Source organism: Thunnus albacares, chromosome 6 (assembly GCF_914725855.1).
Source record: "Thunnus albacares chromosome 6, fThuAlb1.1, whole genome shotgun sequence".
Lineage (NCBI taxonomy): Eukaryota > Metazoa > Chordata > Actinopteri > Scombriformes > Scombridae > Thunnus > Thunnus albacares.
In genome coordinates, this window is record NC_058111.1 from 26,156,050 (window position 1) to 26,182,929 (window position 26,880).

Below are 26,880 nucleotides of genomic sequence, written 5' to 3' on the forward strand. Positions count from 1 at the left end.
CAGAATGGGTTAGTTTGCGGAAGTTATCGAGTGAGCGTGTCGTCTTCCAAACGAGAGGAGTAAAATAAAAAGAAACATCTATTCTGTGAAGCATAAAACAGTCTGTGGTCACAGACACTAACTACGCCGTGTTCCGCCTGATTAACGTTAGTATTTCTTCCGTCTGCTCCGCTCCTTATTCTGATATCTGCTGGGTCAGTTATGTCCAAATCAACGAGATGGGACTCAAAAGAAAACGAGTCGAAACATCTGCCGATCTATCAGCACAAAGCCAAACTGATCCAGGCTGTCAAAGACAGCACTTTCCTGGTTATCACCGGTGAGACTGGCAGCGGGAAAACCACACAACTTCCACAGTATCTGTATCAAGCAGGTAGGCTGTCATTATGATGTCTTACGCATGATAATATACTGTGAAAGTAACATTACTGCTTATTACAATGAAGTACACCAACTAATTAACTGTCTGGTAAGCTAAATTCTGCAACTAAAGAGATGACTGGACTATTTTTGTGTTGGTTAAACTAATACAGCAGCCCTGACGTGAATTTATGAGATGTAAACTGTGGGATGAAAATGTGAATCATTTTGGAGTGGTGACTGTTTACCTTTTGTGGGCAGGTTTATGTAAAGATGGCAAAATTGGCATCACCCAGCCCCGCCGGGTGGCTGCTATCACAGTGGCCCAGAGGGTGGCTCAGGAGATGCAGTGCACTCTGGGCAGAGAGGTTGGCTACCAAGTACGCTTTGATGACTGCACAACACAGGTGAGAGACAAAGACAGCTCAGCTAATGATTATTCTCGTAATTGATTAAAGGGTAGGGTCACAATTTTTCAATTCTGTCTCAAAACAACAGTCCATATAAACACTTAAAGAGGATTTGCTTGCTGTGATCATTCCTCCTGTTCATACTGGCTATTAAAAGATCCCCTTTAAATGTGCTTTCACTGGGGGGAGGTCCACAGTTATTTTGTTCAAAGATGCATTTAAAAGTTTAGTTGAAGCTTATATGAGGCTTCAGCTGTCTGAGTTAGTCATATCAAGTGGATATCTGCCACACAGTCTTTTTAGCATCAAATTCCCTCTTTGTGTTTTCTTGCACAGTGTTTCCCTGTTGAGCTGTGGTGGAAGTATAGTAACAAAAAGAGGGACTTTGGCACTAAAAAGACTGCAATGTTGAAAGTATCAAACAAACCTGAATAATTGTGAACCTGTCCTTTAATCTGTTAGTTTTTTCTTAATTAATCAATTAGTCATTTGGTCTACAAAATGTCTGAATATGGAGAAAAAATGTCAATCACTGTTTCCCAAAGCCCAAGATACAACCTATAACGTCTTGTTTTGCCTTGACCAACAGTCCAAAACCCAAATATATTCCATTTAATTTCTTGGAAGAAGAAACCAGTTAATATTCTTATTTAAGACACAGGAACCAGAGAATTTTGACATTTTCCCTAAAAAAAAAAAAACCAACAATGAATCGACCATCAAAATAGTCGGCAATTAATTTACTGGCGATTGACTAATCAATTAATTGACTAAACAATGCAGCTCTAAATATAAATGCAGATAATACAATATCTTTCATGTAAATATTTGATAATATGAAGTTGTGATTGTGTTTGAGCCAGGACACAGTGGTGAAGTACATGACAGACGGATGTTTGCTCAGAGAGATCCTGGCAGACCCTGGACTTTCTCAGTACAGTGTCGTAATCTTGGATGAAGTCCACGAACGAAGCCTCAACACAGTAAGTCAATATATTTTATTTGGCTCAATTTGATAAGTTCCGCACTATACTGTTGTATGCACAGTTTGTCATGTTATAAAATCAACAATAAGTGCTTTCTATTCATCCGTCAACACACACATTGAGCAACTGTTTGTATTCGTTGCAGGATATTCTCCTGGGTTTACTGAAGAAAGTCTTTTCCAACCCTGCTAAAGCCACCAAGGGCCGATCTTTCCCGCTGAAGGTGGTGGTGATGTCCGCCACCTTGGAAACCGACAAACTTTCAGCCTTTCTTGGCGACTGTCCCGTCTTCGCTATTCCTGGGAGGACATTTCCTGTCACCTGCACGTTTGGCTCAGCTGTAGGACCTAAAGACACAGAGAGCACTGGTTATGTGAAAGAGGTACTGAGTTTAAGTCTGGAGAAAGTTTGTTGTTCTTTATGGTTATAAAGCTTATAATGCTTCATTTTTTTTGCTCCATAGGTTGTGAAAATAGCCTTTGATGTGCACACCAGTGAAATGGATGGGGATATTCTCGTGTTTTTAACAGGTAAGACACAATTATCGAGCTCTGAGATGAGAGTATATGTTAAATCTGATGAATTCTGCCACATTAATTCCACCATGTTTGACAGGTCAGTCAGAGATTGAGCGAGCCTGCGACTTGCTGTATGAAAAAGCAGAATCTATAGACTACCGCTATGATGTGCAGGACCAGACGGTGGAGGGCCTTCTTATTTTGCCTCTTTATGGATCCATGCCCACTGGTAAACACATACAGCAGCTGTTCACCTCTTTTAGTGCAAAATACATCAAAAATTTAAATAAAGTCAGTGTGATGTCATCTTTTTTGGTCTCGTCATAGACCAGCAGAGGCAAATCTTTCAGCCTCCGCCTCCAGGAATAAGGAAGTGTGTGGTGGCCACTAACATTGCAGCAACATCTCTCACAATCAATGGAATAAAGTGAGTGTGCTGCTTTTATCAGATATGCAGCCATCAAAAAAAATGGTTGATGTGAATTAAATGTTATTAAAATCTTACACTTTCTTTTCCAGGTATATCATAGACAGCGGGTTTGTGAAACAACTCAACCACAACTCACGGGTGGGCATGGATATTTTGGAGGTGGTGCCTATTTCAAAGTGAGTCTTGAGAAAAGTAACATGTCATTTTAAAATCTGAAAATAGCTTTGTTTAAGTCACTTCCGTGCTAACAACCACGCTATGAGAAAAGCTTGCCAACTGAGATTTGGATTGGATTTTTGGGGGGATTTTCCGTGATTAGGAGCGAGGCTCAGCAGAGAGCAGGCCGAGCTGGAAGAACCTCAGCCGGGAAATGTTTTCGGATCTACAATAAGGAATTCTGGGAGAAGTGCATGCCTGAATATACAGTCCCAGAGATCCAGAGGACGAGTCTGACCGCAGTGGTACTCACACTCAAGTGTCTGGGCGTTCATGATGTCATCAGGTACACTGTTACCCATCCTGTCTGTTTGTAATTCTGTGCTTTCGTATAGTTCATAATTAATTTATTATGAAGAGTTCATTTCTTTTAAGGTTCCCTTATCTGGACTGTCCAGAGGAGAGATTTATCCTAGAAGCACTAAAACAGCTTTATCAGTTCGACGCCATCGACAGGTGAGCAGTTGTACCTGTGAGAATCAAGTTTTTGGTTTTTCCGAGCACAAAAGAAGTGGGTTTATGTAGTTCTTGCTGAAATTTCATGAGCGTCATCTGTCTGGTATTTGGGTTGTAGGAGAGGTCGAGTGACCCAGCTGGGGGAGCTGATGGTGGAGTTCCCTCTGCACCCAGGCCTCACCAGGGCCCTGCTCAAAGCCGCCTCACTCAGCTGCCAGGACCTGCTGCTCCCTGTGGCCGCCATGCTGTCTGTAGAGAACATCTTCATCCGGCCAGGTCAGCAATTTAGCTTTAAAGATGCAATGATTTAGTGGAATCTAGTGGTGAGGTTAATATTTACAGTAAGAAAGAAACTAAATGTGTCCCTGAAATTTAGAGTCCCTGAAATTTAGAGGGTACTCAGTTGCAACCAACTGAATACCGCTCATCTCACCCTCCCCTTCCAGGACAACCTAAGGTGGCCACAAAACTCGCGAAAAATGCGAAAGGCCCTCTGTAGAGCCAGTGCTTGGTTTGTCCGTTTCGGGCAACTGTAGAAACATGGTGGTGCAACATGGTGGGCTCCATGGAAGACCTGCTCTCTATGTGGATATAATGGGCTCATTCGAAGGAAACAAAAACACAATGATTCTTGTTTTCATGGGATTATACAGTAATTAAAACATACTTATCAATATTATATTCCATTCCTGCCAAGTCTGTTCAGCTGGATGCTACTAAATTCTACACACTGGACTTTAAAGCAGAACAAAAAGTATGTGCTATGAGGGAGGAAAAAAACGAACGAAGTTCTGTTTGATTTATTGATGTACTTATTTCATGTGTGAATAGAGTATGTATGTGTGTAGAATGAAGACATGATCTTGGAGTTCACACAGCTTTGACTGACCTCTCACTTCCCCACAGGCCACCCTGAGAAGCAGAAAGAGGCAGATAAGAAGCACAGAGCGCTGGCTGCCAAGAGCGGCGGCATGAACGACTTCGCCACACTTCTGAGTGTGTTCCAGTCGTGTAAATCCAGGTACTGTATTTAACTGACTACTTCTGCAAGATGAATCTATATTATTTGTTTGTACAAAGAAATATCAGCGATGTCATGTGATGATATTATCAATGTTTTGCTCTTGCACTCTGCAGTGATAGACCCTCAGCGTGGTGTAAAGATAACTGGGTCCACTGGAGGGCGCTGAAGTCTGCCTTCAGTGTGGAGACTCAGCTGCGAGAGATCCTCATCCGCCTCCAGCAGGTACAGGAGTTTACCCGATTAATTTTCCTATCACTGCAGCACGTTGAGTGTCCAATACACCATATTACTGTAAACATAGCAACTATAATCTTGCTCCTCATGTTAATGATACAATAACTTTAATAATTATAATGAACCTTGTAGATTAGATCTCCATTCTGTAATTTATGTAAATGTAGCATTCAGTTCGTCAACATACCGCTGTGCTAATTGAGTGCAATTATTAATTTTTGTTCATTCATGCATCCTCGCTCCTTCCAGAAGAAAGATTTCCCTGTAGAAACATTTGATGGCAATAAGAGTGAACTCTTCAGACGATGCCTGTGCACAGGATACTTCACCAACGTCGCAAGAAGGTATCATCAAGATTGATTTGAAATTACCCATATTTAAGTCTCATTTGGAATTCCTTTAATATCTCTTTAGTAATGTGAGATTTATGCTTGTTTTGAATAATTTTTCGTTAATTTTTTTATATGCTATGCAGGTCTGTTGGAAAGGTATTTTGCACAATGGATGGCCATGGATCCATGGTTCACATTCATCCATCATCAGCGGTAAATGTATTTTTCAATTAATTTAAAAAGATCTCTAATAAAAGTCAGTTTTCATAGAAAACACATCACCTTTGGATACTGCGCATCCAAACTGGAGTTTCCATGCTTCCTCCCTGGTTTCTCCTTTGATCTGTATTCCTTGTTGCTCCCAGCTGTTTGACCAGGAGGCAGAGCTGAACTGGATCATCTTTCATGATGTGCTGGTGACCTCACGGATGTATGTCCGGACAGCGTGTCCTATTCGATATGAGTGGGTGAAGGACCTATTACCAAAACTCCATGAGGTGGACGTTTATGAACTGAGCAGTGTTGCAAGAGAAGAAGTGACAGATGAGGAGATGATAAAATGGGAGACAAGGGAGGCGGCCAAAAGACAACCAGGTTCTCAGAATTACTCATACTCATACTCAAGTATTCATTTGGAAACTGTAACCTTCTTAAGTCTTAAAGAATAAAATAGCAGGCCTTAGATAAAGTGTTTTACTGAAAGAAGTTAAAACATGCTTAGGCTCTGTCATGCTTAATAACAAACTGATAGATAAATTTGCTCTTTTTTTCAGAGGTTTCTACAGAGGACGTCTTGAAGAAGCTGGAGAAGCGAAACAATGAAGCCACAGTCAGTGATGCTCGCGCTCGCTATCTGCAACGAAAGCAACAAAGACAACAGAGTAAAGCTGTCTGACAGAACCACACCTTTGAGTTCATACCACAAATGGACATTTTTGAAAATGACTTGTGAATAATAAACATTTTCTTACTTTCATAACATTGCTTCTCTCTTCATTCACTCCACTGTAGACACAATTACGGTATGTAATAGTTGGTTGCATGGGTCATCTAAAGAAATCCTTGGTGCTTTATTCCTTAACAGGAACAGGTTTGAAAGAAACTGTTGGTTTATAGAGGAGGAGGGAGCACTGGTTAAGAAGGAAGATGCATTTTTAGCTATTTTTGCACTGCCTAACTCTAAATTAATCCGTACTCCAGCTCTGTGCAGTCGGGGTGAGGTTAAGGTTATAGTATAGTACTTGATGTACTTTCACACCGACTGTTCAGGTGCAGTGGACCCTCTATGGCCTCGTACGTCATTTCCTTTTTGTGTGCGTCTGAGGGGCTGCTGTACTGTCTGGCTGGGACGGAGGGCTTCCACGCGAAGCAGCTGGCGACTAACCATAACCATAAAGAAGCGGTTTTATATGTCTAGGATTTGACAGTTATTTGTATTCGTATTCAGTATATTTATCAATCAAGTTGGAGCTCAGTTGACTTTATTCTCTCGCTGGTTCACACACGCTTCAGTGAACCACTGCAGTAGCAACAAACCGAGCACGCCGCTGCTGCCGCCGCCGTCGCCGCCTTTGCCGCTGCCGCTGCTGCCGCCGCTGTTGTTGTGAGAGGAGAAAACAAGCTCGGCGAGGAGTCCGCTAAAGCTGTGTGATCATTGACAGAGTTCAATACACACAAGCTTCAAGTGATAACTGGTGGGAGCTTTGTGCGGCGTACCTCTGAGCCTCTTCAAGGACCGATAGCTGGGGGATATTTTTTTTGTCGCTGAAGCCCGAGGTAAGAAAAGCCGGGGCAATGAGGAGAAGTAGCGCAAGTCGCTAACTGACGTGCTAACTAGCTGTTAGCTCGAAAGCTAGTTTGGCTATCTGCCTTGTTTGATCGTAATGCGGTCATGGTCAGTGTCCTCAGTGCTGTCTGACGCGCCAATTGGCCAAAACTGCTCATCAGCTATGGTTGAAGTGTCGTAGCAAGTTGTTCACAGTCAAACTGAGATAGAAAAGCTAACTACCTGTCTTGGACTTGGAAGGTATCGTTTGTTGACTTTGCTTCTGTTAGCTAGCCTAGCTTCCACACTGGAAGGATGAGGATGTGTTAACGTAATGTTCATGTTTACGTTTGTTGCCGCGTTGTGTGCCGTTTGTAATTTTTGAGACATGAATTAAAAACGGCACAATTTACCTGGGTAGCTATACTTGTAAAAAAAATGCTATTTATTGTCTCTTTGTTGTTTCCTCAAGTGTGCTGCATGTAAACCGAGCTGTCTTAACGCTTCATTAGTTAGATGTTAGCTGCTGTTGATGTCCTGTTTTGTCCATTGAAGTTGTAACGTAGGTGCGGTGAAAAGTTGTAGTGCTTGGTCTGTATTGTCTCTTAAAGCAGCCACAGAAGTTAGTAGTTGTTGTGCAGCCGTAGATGCACCTCTCATGGCCATAAAAAAGTCTGAAGTCGAGGGAAGCCTTATCTTTTTTATCTTTGTAAACAAAGTAGTTCAAACAGTTTTTTGTGGCCTGGTGACTGTATGCACTGTAATATTCAACCCCATCACTTTCACTGAAATACTGTGAAATTCTGGTAAACCTATTATCTAACATAAGCTGCTGATTCAGGGCTGACCCTGATCACCAAGGCCTCTCCACAAACATTCAGCATGAGCTGTGGTACAGTAGGCTATTACATTTGACAATACAGAGCATTGCAGCCATTTTGCTAATTGTTAGACCAGTAACATGTTTCATATTTGATTTCTATATGGCATCACCAGAGTTACAAGATCTACCATATTTATATCATGACACTGAAACACCGGCAGATGTCAGGGAGTGTTGTCTGGAGTTTTAATATCTGTTTCCCATTCTGGCTGTCACTGTAGTAAGAGTCAGATGGTCAGATATGAGGTGGTGAGCAGATGTGCAGATTTCAGCAGTTTTCTTTGTTGTGGAGTTGTGTTTCAAGGCAACACAGTGAAGATGAGGAATGTATTCCAGCGCACTGCGGTGGTGACAACTCGATAGGCTTCAGTAGCATTTCACAGAAAGTTTCCTTTGTTATGAGAAATCAGTTTCACTTTGTGTCTTCACCTCCACCTCCCTGGCTGTAGTTTAACTTCCTTTAGAGCCCATGCCCTTTCACATTGACTTTTCTAAAGGCAAAAAGGCAAGTGTCTGTGCAATAAAACAGTATTACCTTAGGCTATGTTTTTGTTTTAAGCGAGTGAAGTCATGCAGCAGTTTTGCTCACAGCCCTACATGTCAGTCAGTGGAAGTTTTTATTTCCTCATGTATTCACTTGACATTCTGTATTTTTTTGTGATGTTTGTCTGAATGAATGTTGATGTTCTCATGATCACTTGGTGAAGCTACACCAGCCTGCCATGAGCGTTGTTCTCACATTTTATTGACAACATGAGAGTCATTGTGTATCCTGCATCAACAGTATTTTTCTCTGTTCTCTTCCTCTAGGCATTACATGATACATGTATTTTATCTGAGCCACTGTCAGGCACTTGACCAGTAGAAGCGGTTTGCACGATTTCCACCAGCTTGTCTGCAGCCCCCTCCCAACCCAGACAGTCTTCTGCCCCAGCATGAATGAAGTCAGTGTTGTGAGAGAAGGATGGCTCCACAAGAGAGGTAAGGGGCCCCTTGTGTTCACAGTCCATCATCTGAGTCTACGTTAAAGTAATAGTCCATCTCAAAATCTCTTTTTAAATTATTTAATACACACCCATGTAGGCTTGTAAGGTGGCTGATAAAATTAGTAGTTTACTCTAGTTGAGTCATTTACGGTGGTAACAATACTGCGATGCATAGTAGTGTATTTAGTAATATTAAAGCCAAAACGCATCAATGTTTACTCAAACATTCACCCTCAGCTTGCTCATGAATCTTCTGTTTTTCCAGGTGAATACATTAAAACATGGAGGCCTCGTTACTTCATCTTAAAGAGCGATGGCTCCTTTATCGGCTACAAAGAGAAACCCGAGGTGTCCAGTGATCACAGCCTCCCACCACTCAACAACTTCTCTGTCGCAGGTTAGTTCTCCATTTCAGCCGACAAACGCAGAGATGGTTTTGGTGTTCATGCTTTCAGCTCCTCAGTCTTAGCTGATGTGCCTCTGCTTTGTAGAATGCCAGCTGATGAAGACAGAACGCCCCAGGCCCAACACATTCGTCATCCGTTGCCTGCAGTGGACCTCGGTTATCGAGCGCACCTTCCACGTGGACAGCAATGAGGAGAGGTAAAAGACGTTTATTCTTAGGGTTTCATTTTCTCTCTATGAGGTTGAAGCAGCTTTTTGTGAAAATGTGAGAGCACAGCCTGTAGCGGGCTTTTAAATTACCTAGGCCAGTACTTCTTCTGTCCACATCATTGCTTTCAGGATATTTCTGAAAAGTTGTTTATTGACACTGAAACACTAAAACAATAAGAAAACCGCTTAACGTCTTCTTCCTGCTCAGAGTTTCAGTATAGCAAAACATAATATTTGGTTGTTCTCGTTTACATACTTTTCTTTTTGTTTTGTCAGACAACTGAACAAGTTTAAAATGGGGAATTGATGTCAATCAAAATCAGGTATCACGTGATCCACAGTTTAAGGAACCTTAAACATAAATGCAGGTTAAAGAGCGAATATCTTTTATCATGATCAGTTATTTGGCATTTAAAGTAAGTGGAAAAAAACTAAAAGTTGTTCTCTTAACGTTACTGCCACACAGTACTGACCATGTCTAGCTGTTTCTTTTGTAAAAAAAAAAAAAAGGAACACACAGTTGACTGTTTTCAAATGTATCCACTGTGGAAAGCATTTTTGGACATTAAAAACACTGGCTTAACAGAAGGCCAAAATGAAAAAGACAAAATGGGTTTTCAGATTTAGCGAGCTTAGTATGGACATAGTCCTAGACCCTTAGCCTTGAGTCGCCACTGTAGATTAAAATGGATTTGACAGTGTTTATAATGTCGACGGCGGAAATGTGCTTGCAATTTTGTTCAACAGTTAATGATATCGAAATAATGCCAACGAAAATTATATTTTGAAAGAAGTACGTCTTACTGTGTCTAGAGTTTTTGTTTTTTTTAAGTAAGGGCGGTAAAACACAAGGAAAAACATGCTCACAAATGAATCACAGACAGCCTAAATGGGCCATTTTTCATTACAGGCAGTGAAATCCATTTTACTTTGTAAGAGAAGGAAAGACCATCATGTTCAAAATAGAATTCAGTGCCAGATTAGACCTGATTATTCACCCCTAACCCAAGCAATCGTCATTGGGGTTTGTTTACATCGGCTCTGCCAAGTACCAAATCCCAGCAGCCCCAAGATAAATAGTACACAGATTATCCTCTACCTTCTAAACTTAGCTTACTCGACTCCTTTTTTTCCTTTAAGATGGCACAACTTTTTTGCCATCTGTCTGAATATCAGAAATTCATTAAAATATGTTATTGCTAACAACGATTTATATTTTAAGGCAAAACTCGTGCCATTTCATATTCTTAGAGAATCTATTAAGAGTAATTTAGACATGACAGTGGCTAGATTTGATAAGGTTAATGTGTGCTTTCTACTGGGTCAGGGAGGAATGGATGCGATCAATCCAGGCTGTGGCGAATAGCCTGAAGAGTCAGCAGCAGGATGAGGAGCCCATGGAGATCAAATTTGGCTCACCAAGTGACAGCAGCGGCACAGAGGAGATGGAGATTGCTGTGTCCAAATCCCGCACAAAAGTGGTCAGTATTTGCACAAGCAGTGTCTGGCAGCTGAGTGTTTGCTGTGTTTGTCAAGCTAAGCTCATCTTTATTGAGCAAGTTGTTCAAACTTTAAGCCTCTTTCTCAAAGCTTTTTCGGTGAAACAACCTTAAAGTGAACAGAGGACAACATATTATTTAACCGTTTATTTTCTATTTTGTCTTGTGGTGATTATGCCTAACATAGAGCTTTTCTGTCATGGTGTATCTTTGGCTATTATCCCTACAGACCATGAGTGATTTTGACTACCTGAAGCTGCTGGGCAAAGGGACATTTGGTAAAGTGATCCTAGTGAAGGAGAAGGCCACAGGGATGTACTACGCCATGAAAATCCTCCGCAAAGAAGTCATCATTGCTAAAGTTAGTGCTAATCACATTCAAATATATTTGAAATTGTTTTGGCGCAGCATTACTATCTATTCACTATGTGATATTACTCTCACTGCATGTATTGAACGTGTGTGTGTTCATGTGTGTGTTCCTTTTAGGATGAGGTGGCGCACACAGTTACAGAGAGCAGAGTTCTCCAAAATACGCGGCATCCCTTTCTAACGGTCAGTCACCAGTGCCCGGACCATTGCCTCATTTTGAGCTTTCCAATATTAAGGTGTCATTTAATCAGTACATGCAGTGACGCGTTTTTGTTCTCTTCCTACACAGACACTAAAATATGCATTTCAAACACACGACCGGCTATGCTTTGTGATGGAGTATGCAAATGGAGGAGAAGTAAGTTGTTTTTTTTTCTCTTTTTTTTTCATCTGACCTACATTCATGTCTGTTGTGTCGATGACATTCTGAAAGATGGCTCATTGTAGTAAAATGCTGCAGCACTTTGTATAGATTTAAGGTTTGAAATCCAACCTGATCAGATTGAGTGGTGGCTGAATGAAAATCAAATCATTCTTGGACTTAATTGTTACACCCATACATTGTAGAAATTGGTTTGGTTACTACATGTACCGTGCAGGTAGTTAATCCAATATTCAGATTAAAAAGCTATTTTCTAAATGCTTGTAGAGGTGCACCCAGAAATGTTTAAATGCACACATTGAAAAATTACCATCAAAGATGAGATGACAGATTTTTATGAGATAAAATATCACACAGAGGAATTACTCTCTCATTCCTGTGTCTACTTTTTTATTCTTTTGCAGCTCTTCTTTCATTTATCCCGGGACCGAGTGTTCACAGAAGATAGGGCGCGGTTCTATGGTGCAGAAATAGTGTCGGCACTGGAGTACTTACACTCACGCAATGTAGTTTACAGGGATTTAAAGGTAAGGTGTCCTCTTACTCTGTCAGTATTAATTTAAGAGATAATTTTGTGCAATGACATTGCTGATGATTGCATTATAAAAATGTTACAAATAATAAAAAAAGATCCCTCTTATGTCAGTTCTTGGAGAGCTGCTTCTTGATAAAGAACATTTCTTACTCAACACTTTGACTACTCTCTTAGGGTCATGTAGTCATGGTTGCTCATCAAGTGATTCTCTTTCTCTGTCCAGCTGGAGAACCTCATGTTAGACAAAGACGGTCACATAAAGATAACAGACTTTGGGCTGTGTAAAGAGGGGATCACAGACGGTGCCACCATGAAAACCTTCTGTGGGACTCCAGAGTACCTGGCACCTGAGGTAACTCCACAATGGCTGTAGACTCTGACATCAATGTTTTGTGACCAGAATTATGATCATTGATTGCTACAGGGCTAGATACTAACTACTTTAATGTTAACTTGTGTGGGATGTCTGGTAGGAAAGCTTTGGAACAATTGTCAACAGTGTTGTTGGACAGTGTTGGTGAAAACCAGTAGAGCTGATTGCCATATTGATGTTGATTTTTATCTGTAAATTTCACTGTGAAATTTGTGACTGGTCACAGGATGTAAAATGTAAATTGTCTCCACAGAGCTCTTTGGCTTAGCTTGCTAAATGTTTTGATTTCAGGAACTAGTGCAACAGCGTAAAAAGGTTTATTGATAGTCCTGCACACGTCAGTTGTTTTATTTCTCACACAACTCTTCCCATCTCTACCCTGCCAGGTGCTAGAAGACAATGACTACGGAAGAGCGGTTGACTGGTGGGGCTTGGGCGTGGTCATGTACGAGATGATGTGTGGACGGTTGCCCTTCTACAACCAGGACCACGAGCGTCTCTTTGAGCTCATCCTCATGGAGGAGATCCGCTTCCCTAAGAACCTGGCTCCTGAGGCCAAGGCCCTGCTGGCTGGCCTGCTCAAAAAGGATCCCAAACAAAGGTATGTCTGTGTTAAGGAATAATTTAGAGCAAACTAGTGAATAAGTAACAAGACTAAGAGTTTACAGCCATGCTAGCGGCTCTTTGAGGCTGCAAACACAGCGGTTCTATGAGCTTAATACTTACATGCTCACAGTGACAGTGCTAACATGCTGATGTTTAGCATGTATAAGGTTTACCATTTTCACCATCTTAGTTTAACATCTTATCATGACAACATTTGCTAGTTTGAAACACTAAGTACAGCTGAGAGATGATGTTAGTAGCAATGCACAGATTGCAATTTTCTTGGCCAATTCCGATTTCCGTTTTTTTTGGCTGAAGCGGCCACAGACCAGCCCCATAACTGCGGTTGTCCATGACTGACTGACCGACTGACTGACTGACTGACTGAGTGATGGAGTTACACCATTGGTCGGTCGGCTTTGTTGGGAGTTTCCACATTGGCTATTGCTCTTTCAAAATGAATCAGCGCAAGAAGAGCAGCAGTGCGATGCAGTAACTGTGTTTCCTGCTCTGCGCTCCGACACTCTCAGCTGCAGTGTTAAATGCAGTAAAGTTGGCTAAACTCCTGTTTAAACAGACGCGTACCGGTGTCTTCTACCGTCTCCTACTCTACCGTCCAGTATGATTGACTCTTCGGCTGGCAGCCCTGTCAGCAGCTGGCAGGAGAGACGCTCCGCAGTGCGTTTGGATTTTATAACTGAACTAATACCAAGAGGCAAACTTTTTATTTCTCTTAAGTTTTCACATCACAAACATTGAACAACAGCATTAAAACACAAATCTTGCAGGTAAAACATGTGACTCATGTAGCTGTTATATCAGGTTAGTGTGGGGCCTCTGCTGTGGTGCACTTGATTTGACTGTAACTGAAGTAACTGGGTGGAGATAAGCCTCCTGAACTTGCACCCAAAGTGCTGACAAAACTTTCATTTACAATTTCCACCGCAGCCTCCATTATCATCAACCGGGAAAGAGGCCGAAAAAAGATGCATGGAGGCATAAAGGAGAGCACATAGTTTAAGCACCCCAAGTAACAATCACTCTGACAAAACACTCAATGCAGAGTGAAAAACAAGAGAAATCCTCAGAGTGAAACAGATGAAAGAGCAGCGGGAGTTAACAGATAATTAGAAAAGTTATAATTAGAATTAAAGATTAAAATAAGTTCTCTTTCAAATCAGACATCCCAAGATATGAGTTGAAAGTATCGTTCTTGCAACTGCATTTATACCCTTTTTTGTTTTTACTCAAACGTAGCTTAGCCATGTCATGTGATATGTTACTTCAGTACACTTTACCTGCAAATATTACTGAGACCACTACAGAAAATTGCAGATGAACATTTAATATATACCATACATGGTCCAGCCATACACTAGGTTTTGATGTAGTTAAAAGTTTGACCTGCCGATTCCAATTTTGCCGGATTCCAATTTTCTTCCTTTTTAAGAACTATATATACAAACATTTTTATAACTTTTCTTTAATAGAAAATTCAATTGTATGTTCATAAAACATTGTTCTTATAAAACATGAACACAGTATTTGGTTTTACATGATGAACTTTCAAGTTCATTGAAGTCAACTCAAAGTAAAATACTGATAAAATATTTGTCGGTGGTACAGATAAACCCTGGTGGGTACATAAAAGTCTTATTTCCATGCAGATTGAAACACACAGCAGGATTCATATCAGTTTGTCAGATAATGATGATCGATCAGTGCATCTCTATTTGGTCATAACGTTTTGACCTCATGGTGCTAGAGGAGAAGTCCTAAGATCACCAAAGACAGCAGGCCTTGTCCTCTGGGAACTGTTAATAATAATAATAATAATAATTATAATAATTTCATGACAGTCATCCATCCTATAGCCTGCTCCAGACTGGTGGACCGTCTGAACAACAGACAGGCCGACCGACATTGCCATCCCCAGAGCCATGCCACTAGCATGGCTTATAAAAAATTGAGATAGCAGAATAATTGGGGTAAAAATGAGCACACGGTAATCTAACAGTAGTTTCCATTATAGTATTGTATCATTGTTTTGCAAGACTGTAAATAAGTTAGAGTAAAGATATTTGTCACAAATATATCTTTAAAATGAAAGCATATGTTTTTTTATTAGTATTAACTGACATATTGCTCAAGTTTGTTTCTTTAAACACTCAGTAGGCACCAAATTACTGCAGCAATATATAACATTAATTACTGTATCATGTAGCCTTGCAAAATAAAAATTAATTGCAGTGGTACTGTTTGTGATATTCTTATTAGAACCCAGCCTATATATTTGAGACTGATATCTTTATTTGAGATTTTTGAAAATATTTTCATAATATCAGCCAATATTCATTTTTTTAACACATAGCATAATTGCTTTTGATAGGGATCCCTTAAATTTAGTAAAAAAAAAAATGGTCACATTTGGTCACAAATAACAGTTGTGACTGAGATACAGTTGAAAATGAAACTATGTAATGGAAGCACTTTCTGAAGTACATTTTTGGCATTTCTGCCCTGCTACTTCTTGTTAGATATAGACGGACATACACACTTCTACTGTATCTGTCATGAGCTAAAATCTTCTGATAATATCAGCCATGCCAATTTATCAGTCAGGCTTTACTTGTCGTATTAAATAATCTCCAACTGATATTTTTAAATTAAGAAGCTTTGCACTGAAAGATGTTTTTATGGCACGCACAGCAACAACCAAAAACCGAACTAATCTAGAAAAACATCTCAAGCTGTTTGTGTGTTAAAATCTATTAATATCAAGGTAAACAACACACTATTCATTAAAGATAAAAGAAATGATTCCTGTTTATGTTCTGTTTCACCGTGCAAACATATCCATTCAACTCAATGTGTGGCTCCGTGAGATGCAGCAGCACAGCTTGAGAAAAACATCGTCTTCCTGGGATTTTGCACCTCGTCTGTAGTGCTTGATTAGTTTTCTGAAACCTTCCTTCTCATCTTCCACAGCGCTCGGGGGCACCATGTCTTCAGCAAACCACGTTATTTAAGCCCTAGCTCCTTTTTTGATTAGTTTTGGTATAGGGTAATGGCCGTAGACAAGGACATAATTGATTGTTGTTTTGGTCGATCCCCAGTGTTTCAGGTAACAGTCGAAGAAGTGCTAATATTAGCACATTGAGCACTGCCTGCAGGCTTACCAACACATGCACCTATAAGTAGTAAGGAAATGAAGAATAAATTTGTCCAGAAATTGGTAAAAACAAGACATAAGAGAACAACACAGCATAAGTACTTGCACATTTCTAATGATAGTGTTTACACTATTATCTGTATAAAAAAAAAAAAAAAAGGTAGCTGAGTGGGTGGTGACAGTGTTGTTGTTTTTTCCACAGGCTCGGAGGAGGACCAGACGATGCCAAAGACGTAATGAGCCACAAGTTCTTCACCTCCATCAACTGGCAGGATGTCATTGAAAAGAAGGTGAGGTACCGGGAGGAGAAAAATAATGATTTGACATTTCAAACAAGATGTTCTGAATATTAAAATGACTGGTTTCCTTCATCTCCTCCTCAGCTCGTTCCACCCTTCAAGCCCCAGGTAACATCAGAGACGGACACGCGTTACTTCGATGATGAGTTCACAGCACAAACCATTACAATAACTCCTCCAGACAAGTGTAAGTAGATCTGCTTCTGTGCATCTTTCATTTGTGTTTAACAACTAGATTTATGTGGTAATAAGCATTTTTTTTCTCTCTCTCTCTCTTTTTGGATATTACAGATGACAGTTTAGATGCAGAGGATTCAGATCAGCGTACGCACTTCCCTCAGTTCTCATACTCTGCCAGCGTACGGGAATGATCGCTCAGACTTTTGAACAAGCAGGCAGGCTAATACACAATCCCAATCCCACATACACACGCACTGCTGGGGCGGGGGGGGGAGGAGGGGGAATTTCGAATGACACAAACAAAAACTGGCACAAGACACATTTTCATTTGGTCTTTAACTCACTCTCACACACACACACAGACACGCACACACATACTGGCAAATCGGATAAGCCATGGATCATAGAGTATGAAACGAACACACAGGCCACGAATGACTGACCTCAGCAGGTTTGTGTGGACAGACTGGCAGCTTTGTCTCTGAACGTCCTCTCAGGGTTCGCTTCAGGCTTCCCTGCAGGACCTCTGCTGCACTACACTGGGCACCACATCAAAGCCTTGACACTTTGAAACCAGGTTATGCCAGCAAGTACCACCTCTTTACCAGCTGTACCCATGCTACACACACACTTGCATACAAAACCCACCCATGCATAGACTGCATATATATACAAACGTACTTGATAGAATTTTAAGAAGTATAATCAAAATTAGGAAAATGGAAAAGATCTGGGTGGGGGGGGGGGGCAAAATTTTATTTCATCGATTGTTACGGTTTTAAATGTAAAGCCATATTTCTGCATTTTTTTTGTGATTTTTTTTTTTTTTTTTTCATTTTCATTTTTTTAACAAGTGCTCTTTCTGGAACTTGCTGTTACAAATCAAGTGTGGGACCGTTCCTACAGTAGGGGGGAAATGGGAAAGAGGGGGAAGGGGAGGAGGGTTGCCATTTCTGTGTTTGCACTGCACGTGTGTGTATGCGAATGGACGAGTGGATGTTTGAATGTATGCGAGTGTGCATATGAGCGCAAGAGAATGTATGAACAACTGTTTTTGATTCTCAACCATCCATTTGTGTCTGTTTTTATGCATGTTTTTAAGAACTCTGAACTATTGCTGGAATATCGACAAGAGAGGACACTACACGGCACACTCAATGGCCTTCTTTAAAGGGAACAAGCATGTAATTTATGGTGAGCTGTGACCAGCTTGGCGCTAAATTGACTCAGTCAGGATTAGAAACTGGGATGTCTTGCATGGCTTACCTTTTGCTTTAAAAGCTGCATTAATTTAACTCAAAATGATGCAGCAGTCCATGTCGCTGTGTCCTGCATCAACACATACACAGTAAAATATTTCTGACTGACCGACCAACAGAGTTTTTTTCATTAAGGCCAGTTGCTCAGCGTGTTTAAAAGACAGTAAGAATGGAAGGAAGGAGGAGAATAGAGACTAGACACTTGACCACAGCCTTTTCTCCAGCCCATCTACAGAGACCAATGTAGACGAACACAGCCATTCGCTGTCCTCGGTCCAGTAATTGTCACTCCCTAGCTGAAGAGTTAGGCACCAATCTTTTGTTCATTTTTCTATTTGTAATATCATTGTAAGTTTTTAAAATATTTTTAAAATAAGCTTTTGAATGTTCCCGTATTTTAAGAAAAAAAAAAAAGAGAGAGAGTTCAATCGTTGTTATAATGAGGCCAAATACTGACTGACTTGGTGGACGTTTAACACTTCAAATGATTCCACGTTTGATGTTTAGAGTTGTTGGTTTGTGCTTTCTTTGATGCTGTTTCTAAGCACTTAAATCTACGTTAGTTGTATGTCTGCAGGTTTACAATCCAACTGAACGCAACATGAGCTGGTTGACCAACCTTCAACCTGCAGAAAGGGGGAACTAATCAATACCAGCTGATGTATTGTTTAGTTGAAATAAAAACCTGCATACTTTGAGTCCGACACTCAAGACAGCATATTTAGAAGTGCTCATATTGACGCAGGCATATTATATTCCACATTTGCTGGAAGAGATGTTGGTTGCTCTTTGAGCTTCACTAAAGGAACATCAAGACCTTTTTTGTTTGTCATTGTTTTGTTTTTGTTTGATTTTTTTTTTTTTTTTCCTCTCTTTGTCCATCTATTTCTCAAAATTTGGAAGACACATTGTCTTGTTAACTATACATTATATAAAATATATATATTAAAAGTTTTTAAACTGCTTTCTTTTTGATTAAGTTCTTCTTCTAAGGGGGTTTCCAATAGAGGATTGCTTATTTAGCTTAGATTGTATTTATCAGTAATTTGGTTTGAATAGGCAGTTAATTTCTGGTTGGATCTCTTACTTTCTGAAGGCAACTGATTCACTGTTTATAATTAACATAATTTAAGCATACATACATACAGTTTGATTCTTTTTAAAACGAGAAAATAAATGGTCCCTAAACCTAAGCAATTACATTAACAAAGTTGTCTACATTTTTACACTGTTCTTTCAAAAATTGATGCTACTTTTCAGACAATAACTAAACACAGTAATGGTTTAAAAGGTTCAGCAAAAATCATCAGTTAGCATTCTCTGGACATACCCCTCATGTCACATATTAATTTGCTTATATTTAAGTTTGTGTGAGTGGAAGAGCGCCAGAGGCTGACTGTGAGATATTTGTGAGTGAAAGTAGTGATAAAGACACAGAAAAGCAGCAGGTTTTGATTCTCATCATTGGGCAGCAGGCGGCTCCAGTTCCTGCGGATGATAATGTGATCAAATGGCTTTGATTTACAGTTCACAACTCCAGCACCTCTTCTCACTGGCTCAGGCACAGCCATCATACTTCTAGCCTAGCGTCCTGCTTTGGAAACAGCAGGGCCGGATATCAGAACCACTGCACTGATGGACTCCACTGTGGATTTGCCTTCATTGCTATCATGGCCATAAGGGGGTGCTGCTGAACTTTTTTAATATTGGTTGTGAAGCCATACACTGAACCTCGCTGCTGGCCACGCTTTAAGCAATGCTTCACAGCTAAACATGCAAGTTAGTAGCTCTGACCTCTCCTGTAGGCATACACGGGCACAAGAAGTGCCTCTTCACTATTGTGTAAATACCAAAAAAAAAAAAAGCTTGATGGAGAATGCAGCATTCGTAGAAGGGGAGGCCTGCAGCTTTGTAGTATTTGATTTGCAGCTTTACTATGGTTACCTTGCTTCTCTGTATATTTGAATGTGATCAACAGTCACGAATGTCACACCTGATGTTGGTGTAACAAGATTTTTTTTCTTTTTTTGCTTGTTGCTGTTAGTTGAGGCTCAGAGGGCAATGAAAAAAGCAATCTTAAAGGGGAGGGCGATGTCCTGGTAGACAGTTTCAGCCCCCCTTTGCAAGACTTTACAATGTAACGGGTGATACCTGCTACAATATGGTAGCTTATAACATTTGCAACTATAATGTGCCAGTAAACATTTTTACTGAAAAAAGCTGTGTGTGTGTTTTTTATTAAATTTTACAGCGTACCTTATTCACCTGTACAGTCTTATGCAAACCACTGCACCAGCTCTGCAGTTTTTTGTCAAGCTTACAAGGTAGTGTTGTTCAGTATATAGTGACCAGGGCCGTAGCTATCATTGAGGAGGTCATGTTATCGATGCTGTTAGAATTTTAACCATGATTTAACACATTTACATGGTGAGTAGGCCTGGTTCTAATATCTAGCCCAATATCCTTAATTTGGACTGTTGTAGGCCAGAAACACAGAAAAATAGGATTTGGTAAATTCCGGCACTGCAGGGAAAGGCTCTGAAACATTTAGGCCATTATGTAGGGAGATAGAACTTCCCAAAAACAGAATTTTAGCAGTTAAATTCATACAGAAATGTGGTGGGAATACATGTCTTGTGTTGTATAGTCAAAATGCCATAGGGTGGCTGTGGTTGCACTTGGGGGACTCAATATTTCTAAAACTCTGGCTATGGTCCTGATTATGACACAATGTCAGAGCTGTTGATTTAACTAGAGGGTAGTTTTTGAGGGTGTTGCAATTAGTGTTTTATTTATTGCATAATATTGAAAAGTATTTGCATTATTCTGTCTCCCTCAAATATGTAAATGAGGGAGGAAAACCATCCACCAAACCAAAAGCAACATTTTTGTTTATGAGTAATTGCAGGGATAAAATATTGGGTTAGACTGTACAGATGAGTGTAACTTACAAGAGCCAATTAAATTTTGCTATATAGAAAGATGGCAAGCTATTTCACAGAATTTAAGCCCAAAACTTAACTTAATAGCCTACTCTGAAACATTTTAAACGTGGCTCATTTTTTAAGCATCGACCGGAAGTTCTTCTGTCTACCTTGACGTTGATGACCCCACCCCAATTAGTGCGGCCCACCTGTCTTTATTAGCAGCTATGCGGGCGGCATGACGGCTCTCTCTGCTCCAGGCCTCCGCCGACACCCGTGGATAAGTAGCTGCAGCGGCCCTGCACGGGAACTCTGTCTTCGGCTGTGATCATGGCCAGGACCGGTTTCTGCGACTCCAAGCCTCTGCTGGACTTACACAAGAAAGTGAGCGTCTGTTCAGTGGGCTCAGTAGACCACTGAAACTTTACCAATTAATTGCTGTTAACATCTCCATCTGAACACCAAGTTTCAGTCTTCATATATGCGTGAACTGCAGATGTGCAATTAAAGCTAGGTTATTGGTAAAAAGAAAAAAAAAACATCTCTTTATTAAAAAACAAAATGTGTATTTTTCCTTGATGACGTCGCTGTTCATTTATTTCCCAAATAAATTGATGGCAGAGAATATTCATTGAGCAACATGGTGGGGAAATTTACAAATGAAGTAATTAATTGAACCTTGATTTCATAATGACATAATTCTCCAGTTAATAGCTTTTCCACTTCAGCTCAAGGCTTGTTAAACTATTATTTTTAAGTGCTATGCTTTGTTTTCAGTATTGTTTCTTAAACTGCCTAATTTCTACTTGTACTGCCAGAAAAGTAATCGAGTTCACCTGCTGCCTCAGGTGTGATGGGAGGCCCTGATTAGGCCTTGATGAACCACTATTTGAGCAAGTTCACTTAGGAGTGAACTGTATTGTCAATAAAATTAGAATCCTGCAGAGAATGAACAGCAGCCACACAGGCAGTGGGATCAAAGAAAGCAGATTGTTTTGTCCCAGCGGCTGTAATGAAAATGGGTAGGCAGGCATTTTAAAGTGCCCCTGATAGAATCAGTTTCTGTGGGGGGAAAACTTTTTGTTGTCATTCCAGGCGGATGAGAAGCGAGCCCCCTTAAGAACTTGGGCTAATGCCTGCGGGCCTAAAGATCGCTGGCAGCCTGTAGAAGTAGATGAGTCCAGGATGGCCCCTGTCAAAATGGAGCCAGAGCGCAGATGGGTATGCATACTGTCCTGCTTCTCACCTTCTCCCAACACGTACACTTAACTCTTGACTTCATTTTCTTGCATATTAATAATCTTACATGATAAATGAGTGGTTGGATGAATACTGTCAAGATGTGAAGGCCCTGAGCTGAGAGTATTTCCATGCAGATGAGACGTGCCCATTGCATAGATGTGTAAGGTGTTGTCTGTCTGCAGGAAAGAAGGTTATCAGCACAAACAAGTGAGAGCATCATCATGGGCTTCCATGAGGACAGTCGGACATGCTCAGCTGGCAGTGTGATCAATAACAAAGGTTTATATAAACTTCTTCCCATACCAGAAAGTCCACAGTTCAAAATAAAGATGTTAGAATAACAATAAATGAAGATTGTGGTGAAATATAAGCAAAGTCAGATGGTAGGAGGTTATTACTTTATATTATTTCTTCGTGTCCTCCTTTCCCTCCTGTGTAGCAGATGGGTGTCTGGAGGAGCCTGTGCTTCTCTACCCTCACGGGCTGCAGGGTCTTCACAGCCTACAGGCACTGGTGCCCAGCTTGCTGCGTCATGAGGTGGAGACGGCACTGGAGAAACTGGACCTCATATGGGACCGGACGTACGCCTGGGACATGTTCTTGGACATGATGGTGAGACATCAGGAATCAGGGGTCTCTAAATGGTTTCATTTGTATTGGGGTATGGTTTTCTTATTTTCTCTTTGAGGAACATTGTACCTGAAATGTGCTTTGTACAAATGTTGTTGTTATTATTATAAATAGTAGTGGTAGTATATGAGGGGCAACCTAGAGGATTAGCACTTGCTATCGCTCTGGATCTCTTGAGTTATGTAGTGTGTATGTGTGCCTCCTGTTCTGTGTTTTCACCCTGCAGAGAACTCAAACCCAAAACTCTTTTCCCAACGCTGACCTGCCCTGGCATTTCACTGATGCCACCAGGGCTATCCTGGTAGACTGGCTCATTCAAGTTCATGTGAGTTTTTTCCTTCCTCAAAACAAAGCTTGTCTAAATATTTATATTTGTAAGATCATATAATTGTTAAACCAGAACCTGTCAAAAGCTGGCAACACCATAGCAAACGGATGGCTCTTACTATTTGTCTTGAGATAGATGACCTGTCAGGAAAATTTAAAAACATCTATGTTAACTTGAGAATAATTAAAGGAATAAACATTTTAGGAAATATTATTTTTTCGCATTCTTACTGAGTTAGATGTAGAGCTGCAATGATTAGTCAATGAATAGATAAGTTGATTCTCTGGTTCAGGCCTCTCAAATGTGAATATATTTTGGTTTCTTTAGTCTTCTATGACAGTAAACTGAGTGTTTTTGGGTTGTGGCCTGTTGGTCAGGACAATACTAGAGATTTTAGGTTGTATCTTGGGCTTTTGGAAATGGCGACTGACATTTTTCACTATTCTTTTTTTGGACCAAACAACTAATCAGTTAATTGAGAAATTAATTGACAGATTAATGGATTATGAAAATTGTTGTGGCAGCCCTAGTTAGATGAGAAGATTGATACCACACTCGTAAAATTGCAGAAAGCAAATAACTGTTTCCCAAAATGTTGAACTATTCCATTATACTTTGAGATAAGGACCATATTCTTTTCAGTGGTTTTAAATGTTGTGTGCCCTGTTTATTTCCTGCCAGGAGATGATGCATTTCCAGGAGGAAACTCTCTATCTGGCCATACACCTCCTCAACCGCTCCCTGCGTAAGATCAAGGTGACCACAGTCAACCTGCAGCTCCTTGGCATGGTTTGCCTCTTCCTTGCTGCAAAGAAGGAAGAGTGTCTCCTTCCTGAGGTATGCTGGCTCAATCCTCCAACACCAAAGCTACAGCCTGTTAAACTTGGCTGACTGCGCATGGTGTCTAATATCTCTATAAACCATGATTGGTTTGTTGCTGCTCATTGAGTAGAGCAAGGAGATTTTATTTATGTATTTTACCTTTTTTAAATATGTAACAGGTAATATCCAAATCTGTCATTATGTAATAAACTAGGGACATATTTATCAAAGAGATGTTTCCTTTTTGTGCTTCCAGGTGTCTGGACTCTGCTACTTGATGGACCACACCTACACTAAGCATCAGCTGCTGCGAATGGAGCGAAAAGTCCTCTGCGGGCTCAAGTTTGATTTGTCCTACTGTCCCCCTCTGCACTTCCTCCTCCTCCTCGCCTCCATTGCCCGCTGCAGTGCTAAGGTGGGTTGACAATGTGTACTGCTAGACACGTCCTCAGCAGAAGTGTCAGTGAGGTTATCTTTCATTATGTAGAGGTCTGAAATGTCATCTGTGCCACCAGGTGGTGTGGATGGCTCGTTATCTCCTGGAGCTATCTCTCCTAGAGGGCCAGTGTGTGGTGTTCCTGCCTGTGCAGCTGGCAGGAGCGGCCCTCTGCTTGGCCCGCCAAGTCCTGCAGGAGCCTCCGACACCAGAGGGGGAGGCTGCCTGGTGTCTGGCCTCCAGCATCCATGTTGGCAGGTGTGTAACCTGACTGATAAAATGCACTCCCTTTATTCAACCATCTTGTATCACACACAGTTTAGTGACCGCTTCTTATCCATAGTGCCCTTTTTCTTTTTTTTCTTTTTTTTGAAGCCCTTGACATCACCAGCACTGTAGTCACTGAGCTCTGTCGTCTTGGTGATCCTTACTTCTCATCTGCAAAGCTTTACTGTACAAGTGTTCTGTCAGCATCCATCCTCACTGTCAGTTTGATCTTTTGTATGCTTTGTTTTTAGCGAGACTGCCCTGCTGAGGATCATGCACATTTTGGCAAACGCTGCAACCAAGGCCCACACCCGAGAGACCAGCGCTACTTTTATTAAATTCTCCTCCCCAGAAACCATGCATGTCAGCAGACATCCTGGTCTAAAGAACCCCTCTGGTCTGCTCGGCGTATGCACTTGACATAGCTGACAAACACAGGCAGAAATTATATCCCAAAGCTTCAAGGTGGTGATACTAGGCTTGTATCACTTGAGGACTTCACTCCTGTGTGGCGCAAACCTCTAGCCAAGGCGATATATATTCGGCTACGGATCCTGAAGAGTTTCCATGGCAATGGGTTAGGAAGAAGAGTGAGAGATTTGATGCCAAACATTGCTCGACAAAGAATTGCACGCACTTACATGTATGTGGTTTAGCCAGCTGAGTGGCACACCTGTTTTATGATCTTATCTTGCAGCCAGTTTAGAAAATATTTTGAATTGTATCGATGTGTCCTTGTCTTGTCATTTGTGGAGAGGATGTGGGCTGTCTATCAAGTTGTTTAAGGAAGTTTTAATGTAAAATAAAGTGTCTGCTGCAAATTACTGAGATACAGCTATGTTTATTTTGCACAAACGTATGCATTTGGACAGGAATAACTGTGCTCGGACAACCCATGTTCAGCAGGCTGTGACAACAGTTCCTACATGACAGCAAAACGACTGCATGGCTGCATCATTGGCAACTCCTGCTCACATGCTGAATGCCAACACAGCTGAAAAGCCAAAGGAGTCACTGTAGAGAATGTGGGACAGCTGAGGAATATTCCCTTTTATTAAAATGTAAAGAACAAATGCACAATTTCACACACTGCATGCTGTAAAATTGCAGTTTTCTAATAGAGATATCCATTTGACACACAGCAACAGCTTGACTGCTTCATGAGGTTTCAGGTTACCTGTGTGCAAATTTGTGGTCACTGGTCAGCAGCTGTTTGGAGTAAGAGCCAATAACGTTATTAGACACTTAACACGTCTAGTTAGTTCTTAGCATATTACTCAGTCAGCTGCAACCATCACTCTGGTCTTGTAGTGAGGAGAATCTTTTTCTTTCTGTACACTTCAGCTGTATCGCTGCTGCATGTGCGCTAATCTCGGATTGGCTGTCGTAGTTGTTTGATGGACCAATGGGCGTGCAGCTAGCAGATGGAGCTCGTGGTACTCTGTCTGGTAGGCGGTTCAACGGCCGGCCGTGGGTTCAGTTAAGGTGACGAAGACGTTTATCAACATGTTAATTTGCGCCATCGCGAGCTGCTTTGCCTTTTTCGTTTTTCCTACATACAGGATCGAATGACATGTGTCGATATTAAATATGCTTTTTCACTTTATCTTTTAAAAACATTTCGTCTTGACGTCAAGTGGCGGCATCAAGGTAACTGGAATAAGCCACCTGATTTTTTTCTTTTTTCAAAACAAAAGCGTGAAGGTTGCTAGTGGTGGATAAAACGTTCGGTAAGTATTGACTGAGAAGTATATCATTACTCTGAAATGTACTGAATACTTATGGAGTATTTGGTATTATTCATAAAACCTTTTTTATTATTGTATTTCTATGTGTATATATGTTTATCTCTATAGTTGTGAGCTTTGTTTTGAAATCAATCGGATATGATTGACCGTATACAGACGAGTTTGACAGATCTAGATTATCTATGGGCAACTACCCGTTTTCACTGCACTCCTATCAGACCGCATATTTGACAAAAAGAAAAATCAATGTTTTATTATATAGTATATATATATTTTTTTTTTACTGTAATTTCGACAGATAATGTATGACACTGCAGATTAACCTAAGCGTCACCCGGCGCCATAAAACAGCATAAACGGGAAAACGACCGTTAATTGAAAAAATTGTCTGTTTTATATTCAGAGGTAAGTTTTCTACTCTAGATAGTGGAGCTATACTTATCTGATGTTGCATGATAGTATTGCCAAACCTCTCCTTCCTGTCCAAACTCATTTATTCTCAACTTTTTCATCTTTCAAATAGCTGTCCGTCTGATAACCACGCAAAGTGTCGCTCAAATTTCGACCGTATTATTATTTATGTGGTTTTTG

General features: G+C 40.7%; 4 protein-coding genes and 2 long non-coding RNA genes across 9 annotated transcripts in view; 4 read left to right on the forward strand and 2 right to left on the reverse strand.

Annotated features, from left to right (window-relative positions):
- Positions 1–5,945, forward strand: dhx40 (DEAH (Asp-Glu-Ala-His) box polypeptide 40). The gene is made up of 17 exons (XM_044354637.1): positions 1–373; positions 622–767; positions 1,634–1,753; positions 1,902–2,138; positions 2,220–2,286; positions 2,372–2,503; positions 2,602–2,701; positions 2,794–2,880; positions 3,024–3,206; positions 3,296–3,376; positions 3,495–3,652; positions 4,283–4,397; positions 4,514–4,622; positions 4,884–4,978; positions 5,110–5,179; positions 5,332–5,560; positions 5,740–5,945. Exons 1-17 carry the CDS (start codon positions 202–204, stop codon positions 5,859–5,861), a joined length of 2,223 nt encoding a protein of 740 aa, XP_044210572.1. The 5' UTR covers positions 1–201; the 3' UTR covers positions 5,862–5,945.
- LOC122984295 lies at positions 5,646–7,138 on the reverse strand. Its single transcript, XR_006403854.1, has 3 exons — positions 6,975–7,138; positions 5,938–6,068; positions 5,646–5,819 (listed from the first exon to the last, which is right to left on the reverse strand). It is a non-coding gene; the product is annotated as an uncharacterized LOC122984295 (long non-coding RNA).
- Positions 6,248–19,946, forward strand: akt2 (v-akt murine thymoma viral oncogene homolog 2). Of its 2 annotated transcripts, none has more exons than XM_044354638.1 (14): positions 6,248–6,742; positions 8,425–8,595; positions 8,866–8,997; positions 9,092–9,203; positions 10,543–10,696; positions 10,944–11,075; positions 11,204–11,269; positions 11,376–11,444; positions 11,873–11,995; positions 12,227–12,355; positions 12,763–12,977; positions 16,357–16,444; positions 16,538–16,640; positions 16,745–19,946. In XM_044354638.1, exons 2-14 carry the CDS (start codon positions 8,550–8,552, stop codon positions 16,822–16,824), a joined length of 1,449 nt encoding a protein of 482 aa, XP_044210573.1. In that variant the 5' UTR covers positions 6,248–6,742; positions 8,425–8,549; the 3' UTR covers positions 16,825–19,946. The 2 variants fall into 2 exon arrangements, with proteins under 2 accessions (XP_044210573.1, XP_044210574.1); XM_044354639.1 differs by lacking the exon at positions 6,248–6,742 and adding an exon at positions 6,768–6,992.
- The window catches only part of LOC122984296, a 17,099-nt gene continuing 2,663 nt past the window's right edge, over positions 12,445–26,880 (reverse strand). Inside the window, exons 2-3 of the long non-coding RNA XR_006403855.1 lie at positions 19,100–19,107; positions 12,445–12,455 (exon numbers count right to left, since the gene is read on the reverse strand). This is a non-coding gene — a long non-coding RNA (uncharacterized LOC122984296). The remainder of the gene's footprint in view (positions 12,456–19,099; positions 19,108–26,880) is intronic.
- Positions 21,033–25,369, forward strand: LOC122984293 (cyclin P). 2 transcript variants are annotated; one of them, XM_044354644.1, is made up of 9 exons: positions 21,033–21,200; positions 21,912–22,037; positions 22,241–22,337; positions 22,498–22,670; positions 22,915–23,013; positions 23,698–23,853; positions 24,095–24,253; positions 24,354–24,532; positions 24,793–25,369. In XM_044354644.1, exons 1-9 carry the CDS (start codon positions 21,147–21,149, stop codon positions 24,959–24,961), a joined length of 1,212 nt encoding a protein of 403 aa, XP_044210579.1. In that variant the 5' UTR covers positions 21,033–21,146; the 3' UTR covers positions 24,962–25,369. The 2 variants fall into 2 exon arrangements, with proteins under 2 accessions (XP_044210579.1, XP_044210580.1); XM_044354645.1 differs by having other exon boundaries at positions 22,501–22,670.
- Positions 25,929–26,880, forward strand: part of si:ch211-132b12.7 (uncharacterized protein LOC564531 homolog) — a 9,249-nt gene continuing 8,297 nt past the window's right edge. For both annotated transcript variants that reach the window (XM_044354640.1, XM_044354642.1), the window contains exon 1: positions 25,929–26,271. The gene's annotated coding sequence lies outside the window, so the exon portion shown is untranslated. The remainder of the gene's footprint in view (positions 26,272–26,880) is intronic.